We start from the raw sequence: 23,091 nt of genomic DNA, 5'->3' as shown, positions 1-23,091 counted from the left end.
GGTAACGTAAGAAGGAGGGTGACCTTCACCCCGTCCCAGATGCTCTTGAGGTCAGCATCGCATGCTTCTCTCGTCTATGAGAGATGTTGCATTGATTTACTAGATCGTAGAAAACTGCTAACTGCTATCAGCCATGGAGACAAAAAAGGTCACTGTGACCTAGTGAATTTGTGAGCTATGTATTTAAGCATTGTTAAGGGTCAATTTCCGATGTTGATCTGGGATGTGCCAAGTTATCATGTTATTGTTAGCTCAGCCCATGCCGAGATAAAGATCGGCTGTCCCACAGCCCCGTCGAGACTTTGCTCTTGTTTGTATTCGACACACCGCTGTGTCACCTGCACCTGCACTCGATCGTGTCGTAGGGGTAAGGACCTCTCGCAGATAAAGTGCAAACGACAGTTCAATCCATTGATCTGATTTTGGATCAAGGCAGAAAATACAACACAATTTCCACTCTGTTATAAGCCAGGGCTTACTGCTGCTGCGAGGTCTACACTTGTACATCTCGCTGGGTTTTAACATTCATCTATATTCAAGCGGAAAGACCTCCATGTGTGGAAATGTAAGTCACCGATCGCAGCATTAGGCAGGCGCAACGCTGTCCCATTGATCAGCTGATGTGATGCCTGACGTATTTTTGCGCGAGGTCGTGACGGAGGCGGAGCCCGCTCAGGTAAACACTATATCTTCTTCATCTTTCGTCTTCACATTCTCTTTAATATAATACTCGCAAAAAGCTTGGATCCTCCACTGCAGCTCTGTCCAATGAGTGAACATTGAGCTGGGCCCAAGCTGGCCGTCTTTTGGGATTACAGTTGTTAACTCTAATATGTGTCACACGAATCCCATCTTCCACCAAGTACACTTTTTGTTGAATCCACCTAGAAGAAAACCAAGCCACACGGATCACATGTGTTACCCCTCAAAATACATCCTGGTTCTTGCTCCTCTTTGATGCCACATGTCTGATTTTATCTACCTCTACGTCTGAGACTATACGAATCTCACTGGATATGTTCAGCTGATTGTGGGACTGAGCTGAACAAGTACTGTTCAGTGTTGAGGCTGCCCGAGATATCTTCTCTTTCAGCTCCATTATTGAATCTCCCAGTTGATTGTTCTTGGATTGGGAAAAACGAGACCTGAGAGTATCTTCTGGATCACCTTATTGCCAAATGGATATGACATTGAGCCATCGAAACGAGTGGTACAAGAATTAATAGTATCACAGGCCCGTGAAGATCCGGGGTAGAATAGGTCTTCAGCAACCCATACTTGCCGTAAAAGGCGACTATGCTTGTCGTAAAAGGCGACTAACGGGATCGGGTGGTCAGGCTCGCTGACTTGATTGATGCATGTCATCGGTCCCAGTTGCGTGGATCAATGCTCATGTTGTCAATCACTGGGTTGTCTGGTCCAGACTCGATTATTTACAGACAGCCGTCATATAGCTTGAATATTGCTGAGTGCGGCGTTAAACAACAAACCAAACCAAAACCAAAACCATCCCTGTTTTCCATATAGCGGTCGTCTAAATTGTTGGAACTCGGATCAACTGTATAATTATTCATCTCAACCTGGACAAAGAATGGATGCCGAGAGATCGTACTACCAAATATGTCCATGTGTTTTCGGCTGCTTCATTTATTTTCGAAATAAACGACGAGAGGGTGTTGTTTATCGTACCATAGCGAGTTTTACGCCGCTTTTAGCAATTTTCCAGCAATATCACGGCGGGGACACCAAAAATGGGCTTCACACATTGTAACCATGTCGGGAATCGAACCCGGGTCTTCGGCGTGACAAGCGAACGCTTTAACCACTAGGCTACCCGACCGCCCCTTATCGTACAATAAAACACTGCAGGGAGAATAAACCATGAAGGGCACTGCAGTGTTTTATTGTACAATAAACGACCACACGTCGTTTATTTCTTGCATGAGACATCGACATTATGTACAGCCTCTTTAAGGATGAAGATAAAATGTACAAGCTTTAAATTATTTACCAATATTTAAATAATGATAACTCCCTGAATAGAATCCGACCTCGGCAATGTTTGACAAGTCCATTTTATGCACAGGTGGGTATTTCCCGAATACTCTCACAATCCTCATGTCGACCACCTGCACCTTTCCCCCCAATGCCGACTGTCATATCTCTCCAGCTTTTGGATGCGATTGTTCGGTCATCGCGTTTATCTGATTTGCCCAGCTACATCTATGGGGAATAAATCACTAGACACTTTTCTCTCAAACATAACGTCGTCCAATATATGACGTCATCAAGTTCTGAGGTCATGTTCGAATCTCCAGAAATGAGGTCATGATAGAACTATGTTTTATCGAGAAACAAACCACGCTTCGTTCTTCATTGTTCATTGCGATTTATCGGGGAGCTATGTTATACCACATTATACAGGTTGTGATGGTGGTATGTTAAATCAAAAATTGTTTCTGAGTGATTCTTTGACGAAAAACTTGAAATCATACTCGCATTCTGATTTGTTTGTCCCATTTTCGCACATAACATTCATCGATAGGGGGATGAGTCTTCTTGCAGGTTACGGAAAGGGGCGAGTGGTGACGAATGCAACTTTTTGTGAAATTGATCGTGTGAACTTTTGCCGGAACTACTTTCCGGGGTTTCCCCGAATTCTCGATCGGTGTTTACGATCAACTCGTTTTTCTATTTCCTGTTGATACCTGCATTTATCAGCAATATAATTAATTTAGTATTTTTGCCTGTATTTTTTTCACACAGTTTAACCAGCGCTTTTAAATCGTTCACACTTCAATGAACCCATCTCAACTGACGTTCAATTCTTAATTATCGGGGAGCTACATGTATCTTATATTACTTATGGTTGTGATGGTAGTGTGTTCGTCCGTGACAACAAAACAATATTGTGATGAGTCACGCGAGTTGGAATTGTTATACACACTTCGTTGATTATTAATTTACGATAATTATAACCATTAATGCACGACTGATTCATTTAAGTATGTGCCATGTATACCATACTGTGTTTTCGTACTCAATGACTTCAGATTAACAAGTGCAGACATACAGGTTGTCTGGTTTGTTTTACATACCACCATACCGTTATGCGGCGTCAGGCCAAATCAACCAGTGGCGGGTGCTACCGGTAGGGCAGGACATGCTTACCCTTTCTGAGAACACTTGGTGTCTTCACTGATTTTCAGTTATCTATTCATATAAGTTTCATGGCTACTTTTTGCCTTTTACGCCCTATGAAACGTGTTTCGGTGGATACTTGGGATTGGTTATTCTCTGGTGGTGACGTTATATATTACATTTACAGGCTTATACACTCAGACACACAGGCACACAGACACGGACAGGCACCCCCCCCCCCCCCCCCACACACACACACACACATCACATGAACTAGGATAGCGATAGACTGACAGACTTAGATCGGCATATGTTCGAAATGAAATATCTGAATATAATTGGAAACAATATATACAGTGAAATCCCGTTTATCTGGATGGTTTTCAGTAGAATCCCGTCAATCCGGGTGACTTCCAGTAGAATCCAGTTACTCCGGATGGTTTCCAGTAGAATCCCGTTAATCAGGATGGTTTCCATTAGAATCCCGTCAAGCCGGATGGTTTCCATTAGAATCCCGTTAATCCGGGTGGTTCCCAGTAGAATCCCGTTAATCCGGATGGTTTACAGCATAATCCGTCAATCCAGATGGCTCCCAGGAGAATCCCGTTAATCCGGATGGTTTCCAGTAGAATCCCGTCAATCCGGGAGGTTTCCAGTAGAATCCCATTAATCCGGATGGTTTCCAGTAGAATCCCGTCAATCCGGATGGTTTCCAGTAGAATCTCGTTAATCCTGGTGGCTTCCAGTAGAATCCCGTCAATCCTGATGGTTTCCAGTAGCAAATAAATGTTTAGCTTACTTAATATTAGGTCAAAGTGGTAAATACCGGACCTCTGGCTGAGAGTAACAGGGATAGATGCTATGTGTCAGCAGACTGCACGAATTCGAATTAGACAGCGTTCCAATGCGTCAAACAATATACAGTAAACTACGGTTATAACGAACACGCTTTTAACGAACTGCCCGATATAACAAACTTATTTTTTTAGTCCCGACCAGTTGTTTAAATGCTGTATATATGCTTATAACGAACTACGGTTATAACGAACTAGAATTAGTGGTCCCTTCGAGTTCGTTATAACCGTAGTTTACTGTATGTCAATTATGAATGTGTGTTTAAACATGTCTTTGCAAATACAACTGAACATGTTAAAATACATGAACGTATTGCGGCTTCTTCGGACTGACCCATTCCTCCCAAATGTGACCCTTATACACTACCTTCTCTTTGTGCGCTGTTTTAGTCACATCCGAGTTCTACATTTGAAGTGCGTTGCAGAAAGCAAGCCCCGACAAAACTAGCGCAGCAGGCAACCGAGAGTCCAGAGCAACGATGGACGGTGGTCAGCCCAGCATGGACAATATTCTTACTGCCCTCGGGAGTAACGGACGCTACCACACAGTACAGTTCTGCTTTCTCTGCGCCCTCATCGTCTGCTCCAACTTCAGCATCATGAACTTCGTATTTGTAGGTAGGTCAAGACTTCGTCAGAACAAAATAGGACTTGATTAAACTCAGGCCGACGACCTCGGCATATGAGGTACAAACAGAGACAACATAGTCAGGCGGACAGAGGATTGACCGGGAGCTTTGATAGCTTTCATGATGATATCAGTATGTTTACAAAGTTTCTTCTGGACAGAGATTTTTGAAGAGTTTAAACAGTTCTATGAACTTTAGCATATTTGGGTCATTCCTACATATACATGGAATATACTATTATCGAGCATCGTTAAAATGTGCACATTTGAAAGTATAATGCTTTTCATCACTAACATCTTTCTTTTCACATAATTTACAAATTTGAGCTACTCCAATATTTGGGGAATATTTCAAGAACAAAGTTTGTGTGTTTTTATCTGAAACGGGACATTTTTTAGGTCATTGCTACAAACGCACATTTTTGTCTGGGAAATTAGATACTGGACAATTCAAAACTTGTTCACCCGTCAAGATCCGAGGTAGAATAGGTTTTTAGCAACCCATGCTTGCTGTATAAGGCGACTATGCTTGTCGTAAGAGGCGACTAACGGGATCGGGTGGTCAGGCTCGCTGACTTGGTTGATGGGGTGGGGGTGGGGGGTATTTCGGAGTTTTGAAAAATATTGTTTTGTTCTCAGATTATAAACAAAAAGTCCTGGACAAGTCGGATGTCCTGTACGAAATGGGAACAAGTATTGTTTGTTTGTTGTTTGACGCCGCACTCAGCAGTAATCCAGCTATATGACGGCGGTCTGTTAAATAATCGGGTCTGGACCAGACAATCCAGCTATTGACATCATGAGCATCGATCCACGCAATTGGGATCGATGACATGTATCAACCAAGTCAGCGAGCCTGACCACCCGATCCCGTTAGTCGCCTTTTACGACAAGTATAGTCGCCTTTTACGGCAAGTATGGGTTGCTGAAGACCTATTCTACCCCGGAATCTTCACAGGTCGGAAGGTCCAAGTGGCTATGTTAGATCGTATATGGCCCAGATGACACAACGATGATCTATTGAGTCAAGGTTGTTTATTCGCTTATATATTTGATGACAAGACATATACGTGCGCACACAGCAGCACTCTCAACCCGACCAACGACTAACCCTAACCGTCATTTCCCCAGCAACCTACCTCCTTACGTCACATATACTATCACATAGAACATCACTTACCAGTTATATATTAGCCTGGCGACATCGAATGCGATCACTCGCTGGGCGCTGCCATCTTTAATGGAGTCTCGCTCTCGCGAGATCTCGTTATATTTACGAACGAACTTTTAACTTTTAAGAGCTAAACGTTGTCGGAGTAGGACGTTGCTCACGATATTAACAACTGGTCTGTCTGGTCGAGACTCGAATTTTACAGTATTGGTGACTGTGGCGTTCAATGACAAACAACCAAACAATCAACAAACGTAGAACACATCATTGATGATAGTTTTAACAATTGAATCACCTTTATCTTCTAGCCAGAGACGTGTCGCACGTGTGCTCTCCGCCATTGTCGTCAGACAATACATACAGTGTTGGTGGGTACAACGTCACAGACACAAGCCCTGCATCTGTCAGCGTTGTCAGCAATGACTCTAGTATCATCTACGAAGAATGTAGAATTATCTCCCCTGGCAACACTTCCGCCATCACGCCGTGCACAAATGGTTGGATCTTCAGCGAGCGTAAAGACGCGTCAATCGTGTCCGAGGTAAGATCATTTATTGTTTCCTTATATTTCAACAGTGTACTACCTCGTATGACGACTTCAGCAACCCATGCTTGTCGGAAGAGGCGACTGACGGGATCGAGTGGTCATTCACTGGATTGTCTGGTCCATACTTGATTACTTACAGCTGTCATATAACTGGCATAATGCCAGCGGCGAGTGCGACGGTAAACAACAAACAAACAACCTTTTGATGAGCACGCAACATTCAACCATTAGATGTCGCAAATACTGTGTTGCCCTTGATTAATCTAAATATATAAAACTATTTAGAACGTGATAGAACTCAATATGCTAAGGGATCGCCTAGAGAACATACCCAGTCTATTTGCTAGTGTCACCCTATTTCATCCGTATTCCTCATACTGTAACGACGACCATCGTAAGTCTCATACGATAATGTCGACTATTGTTACTATCATTCTATAATAATACAGTTAATTTCACATAAGGTGGGGCGGTCGGGTAGCCCTTGTCACGCCGAAGACCCGAGTTCGATTCCCGACATGGGTACAATGTGTTAAGCCCATTTCTGGTGTCCCCCGCCGTGATATTGCTGGAATATTGCTAAAAGCGGCGTAAAACCATACTCACAGTAAAGGATGGATTAAATACCGTCTTTATTTTCGGTCTTTCAGTGGGACCTTGTCTGCGGCAAGGAAGTGTTTTCTCGCCTTAGTCAGTCTGTGCTAATTGCTGGTCAAATCTTCGGAGGGGTTATCTTCACCAAGTTGGCTGACAGATTCGGGAGGCGGATCCCGCTAATAATCAGCCTGGTCATCTTGTGCTTTGCGTCACTCGCCCTGGCATTTTCCACAGATATATACGTCTTCATTGTGTTGAGGTTTTTCACTGGACTTGCACAGATGGTAAGAAGATTAACCATAGTATATCCTCAATCATGAAGTGTAAATATGTGGCGGCATGGCGGTCATATATACACAGTAAAAAAAGTGTTGCACCCCCACATTAATACGTTTGATACATCACAACATTTAAAACGCCCGACTCTGGTTTTAATGGTAGGTATTCCTTGGGGATCTGATGTGAAATGTGTAATGTTTTCGGAGGGAAGATGATCACCAAAACGTAGCAATCAGCACGTGAATTGCATGGTGCATGACATTTGCAGATTGCAGTATCTTCTTAAGCTCAACATCGCCTATAAAAGATGTTCTCTGACAGCCCAGTTTATTGTAACCCACAATGCCGGGTAGACGATTGTCAGAAGCAGTCAAGTGGCAGATTATTGGCCTTCATGGAGCAGGTCTTTCGTTCAAGGAGATTGGCAGAAGAACCCAACATCACTACTCAACAATAAGCCGTTTGGTGAGAAAACACGCACAAACTAATGATGTAAGGAATCGCAGACCCTCTGGCAGACCACGTAAGACCACAGTTAGAGATGACAGAGCGTTGTTGAGGGTGGTAAGGCGTCATCCATTTGCTACAAGCACAACCTTGAAACGTCTTTGGCTTCCTCGTCAACAGTTCAGTACCCAGACCGTGAGAAATCGTCTTAAAGCTGCAGGGTTGAAGTCCAGAAGGGTTATCAAGCGACCTAAACTCACAGACAACCACAAACGACTACGTCTAGCCTGGTGTAGACTGAGACAGAACTGGAACTTGAGGTCCTGGAGAAGAGTCCACTGGTCGGACGAAAGCAGGTTCCTTCTGCATGTTGTGGATGGCAGAGTGAGAGTATGGAGGCGTCCTGGAACAGCTTATACTGCAAGAAACATCATGCCAACTGTACCATATGGAGGTGGATCTGTTATGGTAAGGGGATGCTTCTCATTTGATTGTAAGCTTGATTTAGTGACCATACGAGGCAACTTGACAGGGGAGCGCTACATCCAAGAGGTGCTGAATCCAGTTGTGGTGCCCCATTTTGACAATCATCCACTGGCCACCAGACCGATATTCATGGATGACAGTGCCAGACCACATCGTTCACGAGCTGTGACCCAGGTTATCCACAACAATGCTCTGACGCAGATTCCATGGCCAGCAATGAGTCCAGATCTGAATCCTCTGGAACATGTATGGGACATTTTGGGACGCCTGATTTATCGTCGGGACCCTCCTCCACAGAACTTGCGTGAATTGGAAGCAGCATTACACGAGGAGTGGCAGCAGCTGCCCATGGAGCGATTCCAACGTCTGGTGAGGGGTATGAGACGAAGACTTCAAGCTGTGATCCAAGTGCTTGGTGGAAGTTCTCGATATTGACTTACTGTGTTCGTCAAATCTCCATATGACATTCTTACCCTATTGGATGAATTTGGTCACTAAAAATTATTGAGATGTCACCATACTTAATGCGTCTTCGTTGTTCGTTCATTTTTCGTAAAAGTTCAGCATGAGATTATTACATGCCATAAGGTCATGGAATACCCCATTTAAGTTCATTGTATAGACAATACACTGGTTTGTTGGTATACACGAAATCCTGGTTATAATATTAATTCGGTTATCTTTACACCCTTTCAAAACACCCCTCCATGAAAAAGTATAGGGGGTGCAACACTTTTTTTACTGTGTATATATAGTACGACACGCAGGCCACAAGTTGAGCGAAGTCAAGCATCTGAAAGTAGGTGAATGAGCAATCACGTTCGGGAAACTTGACTGTTGCAAGTTTCTGAAGCTTCGGGTGAGCGCGTTCGGGAAGTTTGACAGTTGGGTGACATTCGTGACCAGCTCGTGTTATTCCGGGACAAGCCAAGTAGCACCGACTCGTGCCCCCCTCATGGCCATTTTTGCGACTGTGTTCCGTTTAAGCGCAAACGGCCATAGCTAAAACAGTTACTCGTTGCGTAATGATTCACGCATATGATAGATATGATAATATTCCAGGTGCTATTGAAAGCACATCAGGACTTACATTATTATATAGTATGGTTGAAAACATTTAAATGTATCTTGTGTATATTTGTAAATGCAAGAGGGCGGTCGGGTAGCCTTGTGGTTAAAGCGTTCGCTCGTCACGCCGAAGACCCGGGTTCGATTCCCGACATGGGTACAGTGTGTGAAGCCAATTTCTGGTGTCCCCCGCCCTGATATTGCTGGAATATTGCTAAAAGCGGCGTAAAACCATACTCACTCACTCTTAATGCAAGACATATGTAAAATTAAACATTATTCCTGGGGGATTCTTTGACCGAAGTAATTGAATTCATACGCGCATTCTGATAGGTTTGTCGTATTCTCCCTGCTGACTCTAATATGAAGGGTCGTGTGCCTCACCTGCATGACATGCAAAAGTAGCAAATTAGTAAGCTAAAAAAGAGAACCCGCATTGTTTTCGGAAGCAGTGCTTATGCATCTCAATGTGTGAAGCCCATTTCTGGTGTCCCCAGTCGTGATATTGCTGCAATATTGCGTAAAAACATACTCACTCATTCACTCCAAGACCTATGGAAGCGTATCAGTGCCATATTTTGAAACAACAATCATCCACGTATTGTGTAAAACAATACTCACTCGCTCACTCAATCCAAAGCCTTATGGACGCGTATTAGTGCAATATTTTGAAACAAAAATCATCCACGTAGATGTTGATACTTTCACCTACGTAGATGATATAGTAGTTTGTTTTAGAACGTTTAGAACTGTTCGCTCGGGAAACTCGAGGTTCGAATCCCGTCATAGGTATACCATATGGAATATATTCTTGTCACACGTCTGCGATTCCGTGTTAGGCGGAGTAAACTCGTATCTCCTCTCACACAACCTTTCAATAGTGTATATACTACTCAAAAGAAGTTAAGGAACACCCTATTCTCAAACACCTCATGGAATGGCAGATTAACTATTGTAATTTGAACAAAATCGGATGTTCCTGAACTTCTTTTGAATAGTATATATGCATCGACCATTCGCTAAATCGTGTTTAAATAAGTCGATATATCCTTTAAGACAATTTTGCTTTGCGGTCTCGGTTGAATATTATAAGCACTGCGAGACAACGAAATGTCTCTGTATAATCCCCGCAATGTTTTGTATTTAAGGCTTTGTTGATGATAAGGACGACAATGGTTATGGAACTATATCCTACGGAGAATCGACGACTGAGGGGATCAATATACGTCACTGTGTGGATGATGTCGACGGTGATGCTGGCGCCGTTGGCATACTTTCTTCGTCATGAGTCGTGGCGGATCCTGCAGTATGCGTTGTTTGGACTGACGGTTATATCTCTCTGCTTCGTGTGGTAGGTAAATTTCCATTATTATAGGCTGGTGGGGTAGTCTTGTGGTTCATGTGTTCGCTCGTCACGCCGACGGCTCGGGTTCGATACCACATGGGCACAATGTGTGAAGCCCATTTCTGGTGACAAAGTTGTCTATCCAAAATATGGATAACAATTTCCTTATTATACTGTTATAGCAACTTTTCGGTATAGATCCTTATACTGTCATCAAACAATATATAAGGATCTATACTGAAAAGTCACTATCACAGTATAAGAAAAAGTTGTTTTCCTTAAAATGTTTGTGTCTGCTTTGTCATCCGTTAACTTCGAAGAAAGGCCTATCATTTCTGGTGTCCCCCATTGTGATATTGTTTAGAGAAGTGAACAATTCAACTCACTCTGTCACTGATTCTGTAGAAATCAATACGTCCACACGTCCTCTGTCTCTTTCGAACCCATCCTCGATTATCTAGGGTATTATATCTCCATTCTATTATGATAAATACCCTGGATCCATTCTCTACCATAACTTCGTTTCGGAATCCAATATCTCCATCGCTTTTATCACTAACGTAGTCCCGAGTTCATCTCGCCCATGCATATGGTGTAAAATATCAACAACCAATTGTTATGTACGGAAACCTTTTACTATCTTGATACTAAGTTGAAATATCAAGATACTAAGTTGAAATTTCAAGATACTAAGTTGAAATTTCAAGATAGTATCTTGTATTCCAAGATAGTATCTTGAAATTTCAACTTAGTATCTTGAAATTTCAACTAAGTATCTTGAAATTTCAAGATAGTATCCTTTTTTAAAAAAAAAATACATGGCCCTAAAAGGCTTCCGTAGTTATGTGTAATGTATACATCATATCATTAACATCGTAAAACTATCTTTATATGAAATATGATTTTGAAGAGTTAAATTGACTAAAATACACCGACATACTTTCTTGTAAAAAACACGTTTCCCCATAGCTCATGTTTTCAGTAATGTTGTCGGTTTTCATTGCACAAAGTAACTTGACATCTCAGAGATCCACGTGAAGGAAGACCTCGTTTGATTTGCAGTAAAGAATTTGCTCGTACTTGACGTAAATCTGCTAGGCAGAGTTACACAGTATGCACACTGGTTTATTCGTATATACATCCATAAACGCAAAAATAAATCTTGAAGTCAAATTATTATTAAAGAAATTTAAACTTTGAATATATGTTCTGGATTTCAAACAATCTTTATTGAATCATTACCTATATATTCATGATGCTTACAAAATACTATAATAACACATATACTAATCAAAAGGAGTTAAAGAAGGCCAGATTTTTCATATGGCTGCAGTTCATCTGTGATGACGTAACAAATGATCTACTTTTCCTTAACTTCTTTTGATAAACATATATAAATTAAAAATTATATATATTTGACGCATTTGAGAGAAAATAACAAAACAAGCTATATGATTGGACACTATTTTAAGTTTATGAAATTTCATGTCGGTAGTCCTGGTTCATACCGTAAAGAATATAATTCACGAAATTTCATTACAGGGTGATCGACGAGTCATTACGGTGGCTTCATGTCAATGGGAGAAGGGCCGCCATTGTGAAGATACTGAAGCGTGCGGCTACACTCAATCGGCTTGACGTCAGGGCGGTTCTTGAAACTTTGCACATGCCAAATAACGAAATGAATGTACACGCTGATATTGACAACGATGTATCACGAACATTAACGGAAACCCACGAAGAGCAGTGTTCTACACAACCGTGTCATAAAACAGTTGCAGTGACCAATGAATGTCTGAATGATACAAGTGACGGGCTTCAAAACACAAAATTCTCATTCAAGGATATTATATACAACAAACACTTAATGATCAACTTTGCCTTGCTGTCGTGGTTATGGTGAGTATATCTTCGAGGGATGGACAGAGCTATACACAGTGATATGTATCTTAGTAGTAGCAGCAGCAGCAGTAGTAGTAGTGGTAGTAGTAGTGGTAGTAGTAGTAGTAGACAGAGCAATACACAGAATGATATATCTCTTAGTAGTAGTAGCAGAAGCAGCAGCAGCAGCAGCAGCAGTAGTAGTAGTAGTAGTAGTAGTAGTAGTAGTAGTAGTAGTAGTAGTAGTAGTAGTAGTAGTAGTATCTTATACTTCCAGGCAATTAGTGTCGGTGGAGATAATATAAGCACTTGTGTAATTGTCTATTAATTACTACAAATGAATATTGAGGGATTAGTCAGAAATATCACACTGACTACTATTCTACTTATCCCATCTTCCCGAGAGGCAAGGGCGTTAACTGACCATAATAGTCCCACCATTGCCACCAATGGCTATTACGAGTTATTTCCCTTCTATGCCTCTCCTATTGGCCAATTAGATTCCACATCTCATATCACTAGCATTTGCTCGTCAAAACCATCTGATCGAAAATCAAAATCCGTAGTGTGATAAAACGTCTTAGGTCGTGAAGTGCATCAAATCACTTGAGCACCTTGATTAGAAACATGAAAAGATTTGAAAAATATCTGTTGATGCCGAGTTGTTGGTGCACATGTTTTGCAAATAATGTAATCGACCGAAATCTGCACGACAGTTTACGAACCGGATGTCGATTTCGTGACGTGATTTTGATTGGACTATGCATTGACTAGTTCATCCATCCAAAATAAAAACTCCAGCCTATTTCGGCGAGGATGGAAACTGGACTTTTAGAACACCCGATTATTTTATATAGCTATAGTTGCTCTATCAGTGCATGTCCAAGCATATTTGTACGATAAAAACCCGTTTGCTATTCAATGTGAGCTACACACAGCAAATACTGTGTACTTGACAACAACCGTTTAAAGAGGGCCATATTGACCGTTCTAGCGCCTAACAAGCAACTTGGGTTGTATACTCCTCAGAGAGCTGAGAATGATTCTTGAGTCCAATATGACCCAGTTACGGGTTAATAATAGCGCGTTGAACATCTCCCTGAGCGATGTGGAAATATGCGCAATATAAATAGCCTGTTATTAATATAATAGCAAGCTTAATTGTATGCATTTAACACACACATCTGTTTCTATATAATATCAATTTACTTGTTTGATAGCCTTGTACTCACTTTCTAGACATTAACTGGAAACAGGCAACAGCCACTGGAGCTTACATTCCCGTCATGTAGTTAGAGCGTAAACTACCGGACAAAAGAAAGTATACACTTGAAAATTGGATTTAACCAAAACATTTGAAACGTTATCAAAACGTGACTAGACTGAAAACAGTCAACGAAATACTGCAAACTTCGGGACCAAAACAAAACTATGGTACTCGTATCAATACATCACCATCAAATAACCATGTTTTGTTTCATTTTAGCCACCGTCAAACGTAGATGTAAATATTTTGTGCACGGCAGTTTATTTTTCTAACGCCGCACTTAGGAATATTCCAGGTAGACCACGGCGGCTGAAACTATTGGTTGGACTAGACAAACAGGTGATTGATATCATGAGCAATGTCACACGAAGTTGGGGAGATGGAAATGAAAGTGGATGATACAAAAACTCCCTCCCCCCCCCCCCCCCCCAAAAAAAAAAAAAGAAAATCCATACTTGGGATAACCCTATCCTGGAGTCCCCACTGGGTAGGCAGGAAAAAAAGTTCATATATCTCATGACGCATAATTTTGCATCCTTTGTGCATATAAGTTGAGAATGGATGCAAATAATATGAAATGGGACGCACAATTACGGGTGTTTGACTCATAAGTACTAGTAGTTTGATTGTAGTATGCACGTTATGTTTACCTGACACGTTCAGACTGTCCATTTGTGATTTTCGTTTAAAATATTTCATATCATTTCTGAGTTTGGTTTCAAACAACCTGAAGGAAATCACAAGTAATAAGCTCGAGAGCATGCGCAGTGTTATAAACATGACGTTAGGCCTTGCAGTGTTAAAAACATGACGTCAGGCCTTGTGGTGTTATATATATGACGTTAGGCCTTGCAGTGTTATAAACATGACGTAGGTCTTGGTGTGTTATAAACGTGACGTTAGTCCTTGCAATGTTAAATACACGACGTTAGGCCTTACGGTGTTATATACATGACGTTAGACCTTGCAGTGTTATATACATGACGTTAGGCTTTGCAGTGTTATATACATGACGTTAGGCCTTACGTATGGTCCTGCTTGGTTTACGGATCCGCCGAAAATCAGAATAAAATAAAACGTGTCTATTAGCCTACATTAAGGTCTAACTTTCTTTTGACGTTGGCCTGCGAACACTCTTGCCTCGTGAACATGACCCAAACCAGCCCGAATTGTTTTACTTTTCTTTATCACCTACCAATCCAAAACAACCTTTTTCTCCCTTACAACCAATTTCTTCACTTTCAAAGTCACGGAAAGAATAAATGGAAAAGGACTACGTCTTTCCTTATTAAAGTTAAGTAAGTGGGTCTCAGTGGTCAACCTGGGACTCCCGTTCATGACCCCGGGACTCCCGTTCATGACTCCGGGACTCCCGTTCATGACCCTGGGACTCCCGTTCATGACCCTGGGACTCCCTGAGATTCGCGTTCATGACCCTGGGACTCCCGTTCATGACCCTGGGACTCCCGTTCATGACCCTGAGATTCGCGTTCATGACTCCGGGACTCCCCTTCATGACCCTGGGACTCCCGTTCATGACCCTGAGATTCGCGTTCATGACTCCGGGACTCCCCTTCATGACCCTGGGACTCCCGTTTATGACCCCGGGACTCCCGTTCATGACCCTGGGACTCCCGTTCATGACCCTGGGACTCCCGTTCATGACCCCGGGACTCCCGTTCATGACCCTGGGACTCCCGTTCATGACCCTGGGACTCCCGTTTATGACCCCGGGACTCCCGTTCATGACCCTGGGACTCTCGTTCATGACCCTGGGACTCCCGTTCATGACCCTGGGACTCCCGTTTATGACCCCGGGACTCCCGTTCATGACCCTGGGACTCTCGTTCATGACCCTGGGACTTCCAAATGTAACCCTGAGAACTCCCAGATAGTTACAGCATGCAGCGTAATCAAGTGTCTCACTACAGATGTCAATGCTCGAAGTAAAACAACATTATTGTTTACATAGGATGACAGCGACGTCAACGTATTTCAGCCTCTACTTCACGTCCAACACTCTAGCCAGCGACGTCTACCTCAACTTCGTCCTCAACTCAGTGTCCGACTTTCCATCCGGGTTCCTTTTTTGGCTTCTCTCAGACAGGTAAAACAATGTCTCAAGGATGTTGCAAGGAACAGCTAATGGTACAGTGTTGTGCCCCTTTGCAATTATGTCAGTATCCGCTGAGCGTTAGTTCGACTAGCTAATATTATTACTATCATTATTTACAGTTTAAAATAAGAAAATGCAGCAAAGAGGGTTTGGGTGATCCTGGCACAGTCAGGCTGATTAGGCTCATCATCAGCTCAGGGCCCTTACCCCCTCTACACGCAGCCCAGACAGAGAATGGGACTTCTCCCAGCAAGGGCTGCCTTGTCAAACCCACCCGGAACATTTTGGAGAATCCCAAAAGAGCAGCCTTCTGCATTACACAGATTGTCAGAAGGGTTATATTCCTGGTAGTAAACCCGGGTACTCTCCCAATGTCAGTCAACAGATTGGGAGGTACCAAACCTAAGGCACCGAGAACAATGGGGAGTCGGACAACTTGGTACTTGGGATGCAAGCGTATGCATATTTGCCATGTTTTTTCCTGAATCTTGTCAATCACATCAGTGTCAAAAGGGACAGAAAATTCAAAAACATAAATGATTTCATTGGATATATCAAAAAGGACAAGATCAGGTTTGTTTGCCTAGATAGGTCAGAGGCTGTATACGGGCCTATTCCAAAGAATTTTGTATTTATCATTTTCCATGACGCCCTCTACATATTCTGGGTCGTACCATGGATGGACCTGTTTGTCAAAACCACAAGCATGGCGAAGACGGTAATAAAATGATCGAGCAACTCCATCATGTTTTACGCAGGTTTGGCATATATGAGATAAATTGGCACCTATACGTTTAAAATACTTAGAGAAATACAAGCCTTGTCAATGAGTTGTGTCATTTTATTTCCTTTCCTGGAAATATACAGGCATCAATGTTCAATCAAACATCATGAAGTACAGTGGAAAGTTTAGGACATATGCCTAATTTCATCTATGTGTGAGCTCGGTGTCTTTGCAGAGTCTGCAAACAAAAGTACAGCTCATTAAGTTGGACAAAGGATGCTCAGTACATTAGCGAGGGATACTTAATTTCAAGTAGCCACTGCAAGCATCCCCAGTCGAGTATTGCATAATGCATGCCAGCAGTCCGTCCAGGTATTTCAACCATTCAAAAGAAGAATGTATTCCGAGCTAATTTACGTCGCGAGCTTTCAAATCGCGGAGGTAAACACGGCTATAGTTACTCTTTATGGCAGGTTGCCTCAACCTTTCCGTCACGACTGTAATGAAAACAAATGTAGTATCTAAACTAGGCCTGAGCAAGTGACGTTGTCCTTGGTTGAATGCACAAAATGAAAAGAGGAAACAGAATTGAAATAACCTGGCCCAGCCAGCTGTATGTCAAAGTCAGGCTGCCCTTCGTGAAAAGTGTGTTGTTGTTCCCACTGACAAGGTCTCAAATAACACAACCATAATATGTTTGTTTGTTTGTTTGTTGCTTAACGCCGCATCCAGCAATAGTCCAGCTACATATCGCTGGTCTGTAAATAATCGAATCTGGACCAGTCAATCCAGTGATTTATGTCATGATCATCAATCTACGCAATTAAGATACGATGACATGCATCAACAAAGTCAGCGAGCCTGACCACCCGATCCTGTTCGTCGCCTCTTACGACCAGCATAACCATTAAATGTAAACACCACTACATTAATTGTTTGATCAAAAAGCTTAGTATCAGTGACCTATCAAATTATGCCACATATAAGGCCACTATGTTAACTGGGGAAGGGATCTGCCCAGACTATGCATCAGTACTATCAAGTTTTGGCCTGACTCGAAAACACGATTTTGTACTTCATTCCAAAGCTCTGCATGGCATGAGTGAGTGAGTGAGTTGGGTTTAACGCCGCTTTTCACAGTATTCCAGTCATATCACGGCGTGTCAGCTTAATGTGGGAGGAAAGCCCGAAGTGATGCAGGTCTCAGACGTTTACCACTTCGGTGAAACCCACGGGTATGGTGCTGACAAACCTAGAAACATAATCGGGGCGAACCGGGATTCGAACCCACAATCATAGGTTTCTGGCGTGCCCAAGGGAAGCAACTCTGCACAGCGAGTCGCGGCGCCTTAGACGATTTGGTCACCCGTGCCCCCATCTGCATATAGAGAGACACTAGTATATTGCTTGGTTCAACAAATGTACCACGATCGCCTATCCCAAAGATTAACCATAATCATTTAATTAATACAACCAAGGAAGGACTTTCTATAAATTCACAGAAAGTATTTGATACAAATGAATTAATACAATGTGGATTCTCAAAACCTTAAAGGATTTGAGTGACTTTTTACAATTTCAGAAAAGAACCAAGTTTATTTCTGTCAACATTTCATTTCATTTTTCAACTTTGTACATCCCCATTCCACTTGACAAACTTAAGGAAAACTTCATTCCTTGGTCCATGGGGCTTTTGTTACTAAACGTGGTGACCATATATACAATTACACATATATCTTTAGAGGTTCGGGGAAATTTGTCAAAAATCTTGGCAACTGCCATCTGAAGATTTCTGAGAAAACAATAAGTGAAATGCTGGACTTCCCAATTGATAACGTCTTCGTGAAATTTGGGGGTAAGACATTTAAACTAGAAGCAGGTATTCTAAACATGAGGACACACATGGACATGTAGTATATCATAAAGTGATGAGTCTAAGGCACCGCAATTCCCAAATCTGCTATCCAAGTGTCCAAATCACACATTTGCCCTGATATCAATCCTTGGTCTGTCACCACCATGTGTAGACAAGTGGGTTTCAGCTAGGGTTGGGACGAGTCCAAATGTACTACCCGGGTACCCATCCCACTATTACCCGACCCTACCCGGGTCTGACCGTAGCCGTTTGACCGTTTGACCTGGCATAATGTATTTAGATACTGATAGAAAACGATCTGGTCATGCATACATTGAAGTTGACTGAAGTTTTATCTCTATTCAAACATATAAAGTCAGAAGGAATTGGTGTATTGTCAGAAAGAAATTCGAACACTAGTCACTTATAGTGTAACCGTTGAAGTTCTAGATAATTGTTTCCATTAAACAATATATCATGTGACTAACCACGGGTCTGGGTAGTACTGTGGGTATCCGGGTCCTACTCAGGAACCACCCGACACGAGTACCCGAGTTGCCCGTCCCAGCCCTTGTTTCAGCAGTAACTAAACCTCTAAGACCAAGGCCCCGTTCCACAAAATTAAACGGTCTTAACGTAGCTCCCATACTGTAATATAGGCGTAGGGTAGTGGTAGTGCTAAGGTCGCTTTGTGGAACGGGACCCTGCATCGGTTTGAGCTTTCCGACCGCATCCACCTCGCCTTCATCGGACTGATGGAATGCTCAAATAGGCGTTAATCCAACCTCACTCACTATGCCGCCTGGTGAAAAGGCCTTAGTTTAACGGAAATAAGTACCCTATGCTCGTTCTAATGTCGGACTTGATGAACTTGGGGTCTGATGTTGATGATGCATTACCAGTCTGTGCGTTTTTGTTTCCTGAAGTGCCTGCCATGCTTCTAGCTCTATTATTACAAGTCGCTGTGTCATTGTTGTTTTAACCAGTTTTATTTATTATTATATTGCCGACAGGTCGATGACCCAGCACACAGAACACATATAAATTGCGGGATTAAATTGATGTGGACCTAAAAGTGCAACCAGTAACAAAAACGAAATGTTCTTTTCGCAAAGGGAGGTTACTCTAATTACAAATTTGTTAACATCTACGCGTCAATGTAAACAGTATCAATATAAATATTTCGTATACATTTATTCAAATGAATCTTTGAATTTGACAGAGTCGGCAGGAAGAAAACATTTACGATATTTTACATGATGTCCGGGATTGGTCTCCTTGCCTCCACACTAATAAAACTTGTTACAGGTAAGATAAAAAAACCAATTATTTATGAATCAGATATTCTGGAAAAGAAGTTTAAACTTTCCCAAAATATTTAAGTTGAATCCACGCAAATGGACGCAAAATCCATGCCCTCAAAACAATGATCGGTCAACAAAGGCTAAGCCTGGATCCGCTGCTTGTGAGTTCGAATCTTGATTCACGGGTTTCATTAGTTTAATGGGTAGACGCGGACGACTTGCGTCTCTTCCACTGTCCTCCCTCATGAAGCTGGCAGGCCGTGACATGACAGAAATACTGTTCATAGCGGAGTCACACTCAATTTCATTCTCAATTCTTTAATCATTATTTCGACAAAAGGTGTTTATGTTTCTTTGTCGTTGTGTTTTCAGCCAGCGTGTCGTGGCATATCGTGGCCACGGTGTGTGCCTTTGTGGGGAGAGTATTCATTGGTGCGACTTTCGTGTCATTGCTTCTGTTTACTACTGAGGTCTATCCCACAAATGTGCGGTAAGTAGAAAGTGCATGTATCCAAAGTCATCCCCTGCCTTATTACTACAATAATAATATAAGTTATGGTGTCTTTAGTTGCCGTATACGGTGTCATATTAAGTTAGCAGGAAAATTTTGGGCGAGGCGTCAACTAACCTAATATAACGCTGTATACGGCAACTAAAGACACCATAACGAATTTATTATGCCGAAAGGTTTACACTCTAGATCTCTTGTTTCCATATCTCACATTTTGCCTTTTATCAGAGATTTCCTCATCAGCGCTACCAGCAAAACGTTTGACAGCCATTGTTGATGTCAAAGGGAGACCACTCTTCAAACCTTAGAGGCCAAACCTTGTTGAAAATTTTAACTATAATCTTTATCAATAAAGTCACAAACGTGATCTAAAAAAACAGATTAATGACCTTGCACATCAAGATTAATGATAATAAAACACAAAACAGTGTCAAAAATCTAATTTCGGTACCGGCATTTCCATGTGAAATATGTGAGGTGGGTGTCGGAAAATCCAAGATGGCTGGTACTGACGGTATACGGGCTCATGTGGGGTCAGTAGTTCTGCGCTCTGATTTGTCAATCTCAATTTGACGCACATTCGTGACCAACTCGTGTTATTCCGGGACAAGCCAAATATACTTTAGGTTACGGAAAGGGGCGAGTGGTGACAAATGTTTGAGACATTATAAACAACAATATTGTTAACCACCCGGTTTCATATCCCTGTAAAGGATGCTAAACACGCCAACCACAGTTTTGCACCAGATGGCGCTATATTCAGCATGACTAATAAACCATGAATTAGATTAGATATAGTAAACCATGATCTGTTTTAATTACTGGGCAATTCTGAATCAACGCAATGGAACCTGGAACTAATATCAATGTTTAGTCTGATAAATAGCCCATTGATCACCTCAATGATAAGAGACATCGTTTCCAGGATCTTACGTATGTCTCATCATTATATTCATCAGGAACATTGGGCTTGGAATAAATTCGACAACGGGTAGGATAGGATCTCTAGTCGCCCCTTTTACGGCCATTTTGGTAAGTAAACAATGTTCAAATGCACATTTTTTTTAAATTGTTGAATGTCAACTGACTGAGTAGTTTAAACGCATGTCACCTGGACCCGTGACGTGATCCCTACAATGTCAAATGAGTGTGTGAGTGTGTTTGGTTTACGCGATATTGAGCAGTACTTGACTTCCATCATGGCGTGCCAGCTTCTTGTGGGAGGAAAGCCAACGTATTGCTTGTCCTTGACGTTGTCGGTTCAGTATAATCATCGTGATCAGGATAACCTTGGGTTCTAATCAACAATAGTCTGAATCTGTCACGGGGGCGGTGGGGTAGCCTAGTGGTTAAAGCGTTCGCTCGTCACGTCGAAGACCCGGGTTAGATTCCCGACATGGGTTCGATGTGTGAAGCCCATTTCTGGTGTCCTCTGCCGTGATATTGCTGGAATATTTCTAAAAGCGGCGTAAAGCCATACTTACTCACTCACTGAATCTGTCACGACTCCGACTAAAGGTCCGACTAACTGTGTTTTCACGGTGCGACCTGGTCTAGTCGTGGAATATTACTTAAAACCGTAGTATAACTGTAATATTGGAACTTGTCAATGTTGGTTGTGTCTATGTCTGTTTCGTCACGGACACGTACCAAACCTCACATCTGACTTACTGAACTACCGACCCGAGGTTCCATACAGCTACACTTTACCCTGTTTCAGATGAAACAAATGCCCTGGCTCCCCGGTGTGTTGATGGCCTCCTTCTGCTTCCTGTCCGCCCTCGCTGTAGTCCTCCTGCCAGAGACGAGGGGGACGGAGCTGCCCAGCACGATACAGGAGGTTGAGGACATGTACAAGAGGACCAGAGACAGAAGGTCCTCCTCCGGCACTAGGGAGGACACATCTATATAAACGGGACACATATTTCTGCAAAATTGCTGATGCTGTGCTAATCAGGAACACTGCCCAACACATACAGGAGGTAGAGGAACACATACAGGAGGTAGAGGACGTGTTGAAAAGCAGGCCCAGAGACAGAAGGCCCCCCTTCGGCACTGGACAGGACACATCTATATAAACCAAGGGGACATTAAGGAGGCCCAGAGACAGAAGGTCCCCCTCCGGCACTGGGCAGGACACATCTATATAAACCAAGGGGACATTAAGGAGGCCCAGAGACAGAAGGTCCCCCTCCGGCACTGGACAGGACACATCTATATGAACCAAGGAGACATTAAAGAGGCCCAGAGACAGAAGGTCCCCCTCCGGCACTAGGCAGGACACATCTATATAAACGGGACACATATTTCTGCAAAATTGCAGATGCTGCGCTAATCAGGAACACTGCCCAACACATACAGGAGGTAGAGGAGCACATACAGGAGGTAGAGGACGTGTTAAAAAGGAGGCCCAGAGACAGAAGGCCCCCCTCCGGCACTGGACAGGACACATCTATATAAACCAAGGGGACATTAAGGAGGCCCAGAGACAGAAGGCCCCCCTCCGGCACTGGGCAGGACACATCTATATAAACCAAGGGGACATTAAGGAGGCCCAGAGACAGATGGCCCCCCCCCCCCCCCCCCCCCCCCCCGGCACTGGGCAGGACACATCTATATGAAGCAAGAGGACATTAAGGAGGCCCAGAGACAGAAGGCCTCCTCTGACACTTGGTAGGATGCATGTAACCGAGGTGGTAAATGTAAAATTGCTGATGCGGCGTTAATTAGCAATTATCATCCACTCATTCGGGACGCGTGGTCCTCTGTCTATATGAACCTTGCATGCACCCAAAACGTACCCAGTGAGTTCATAAATAAATAAGTTCTTGAAACACCATGACAGTGATCCACACCCAGTCACATTGACG

At 42.7% G+C, this 23,091-nt stretch overlaps 1 protein-coding gene across 1 annotated transcript; it reads left to right on the top strand.

The window, feature by feature from the left end:
* The first annotated feature begins 625 nt into the window (after positions 1–625).
* LOC139445703 (organic anion transporter 3-like) lies at positions 626–22,775 on the top strand. The gene is made up of 11 exons (XM_071226902.1): positions 626–676; positions 4,421–4,613; positions 6,103–6,335; positions 6,992–7,222; positions 10,367–10,569; positions 12,106–12,462; positions 15,684–15,818; positions 19,629–19,714; positions 20,083–20,200; positions 21,181–21,253; positions 21,942–22,775. The coding sequence occupies exons 1-11, from the start codon at positions 626–628 to the stop codon at positions 22,131–22,133; spliced, it is 1,872 nt and encodes a 623-aa protein (XP_071083003.1). The 3' UTR covers positions 22,134–22,775.
* Positions 22,776–23,091: the final 316 nt, after the last annotated feature.

Source organism: Haliotis cracherodii, unplaced genomic scaffold (assembly GCF_022045235.1).
Source record: "Haliotis cracherodii isolate W230 unplaced genomic scaffold, xgHalCrac1.p SCAF_6, whole genome shotgun sequence".
Taxonomy (NCBI): domain Eukaryota; kingdom Metazoa; phylum Mollusca; class Gastropoda; order Lepetellida; family Haliotidae; genus Haliotis; species Haliotis cracherodii.
This window is presented reverse-complemented; position numbering and strand designations above follow the sequence as displayed.

Excerpts from the sequence above, each read along its gene's own strand:
- LOC139445703 (XM_071226902.1), top strand. The coding sequence starts at position 626 with ATGCCTGACGTATTTTTGCGCGAGGTCGTGACGGAGGCGGAGCCCGCT. Across the intron at positions 677-4,420 it reads CGGAGGCGGAGCCCGCTCAG|AAAGCAAGCCCCGACAAAAC; the intron begins GTAAACACTATA and ends AGTGCGTTGCAG. Across the intron at positions 21,254-21,941 it reads CCCCTTTTACGGCCATTTTG|ATGAAACAAATGCCCTGGCT; the intron begins GTAAGTAAACAA and ends ACCCTGTTTCAG.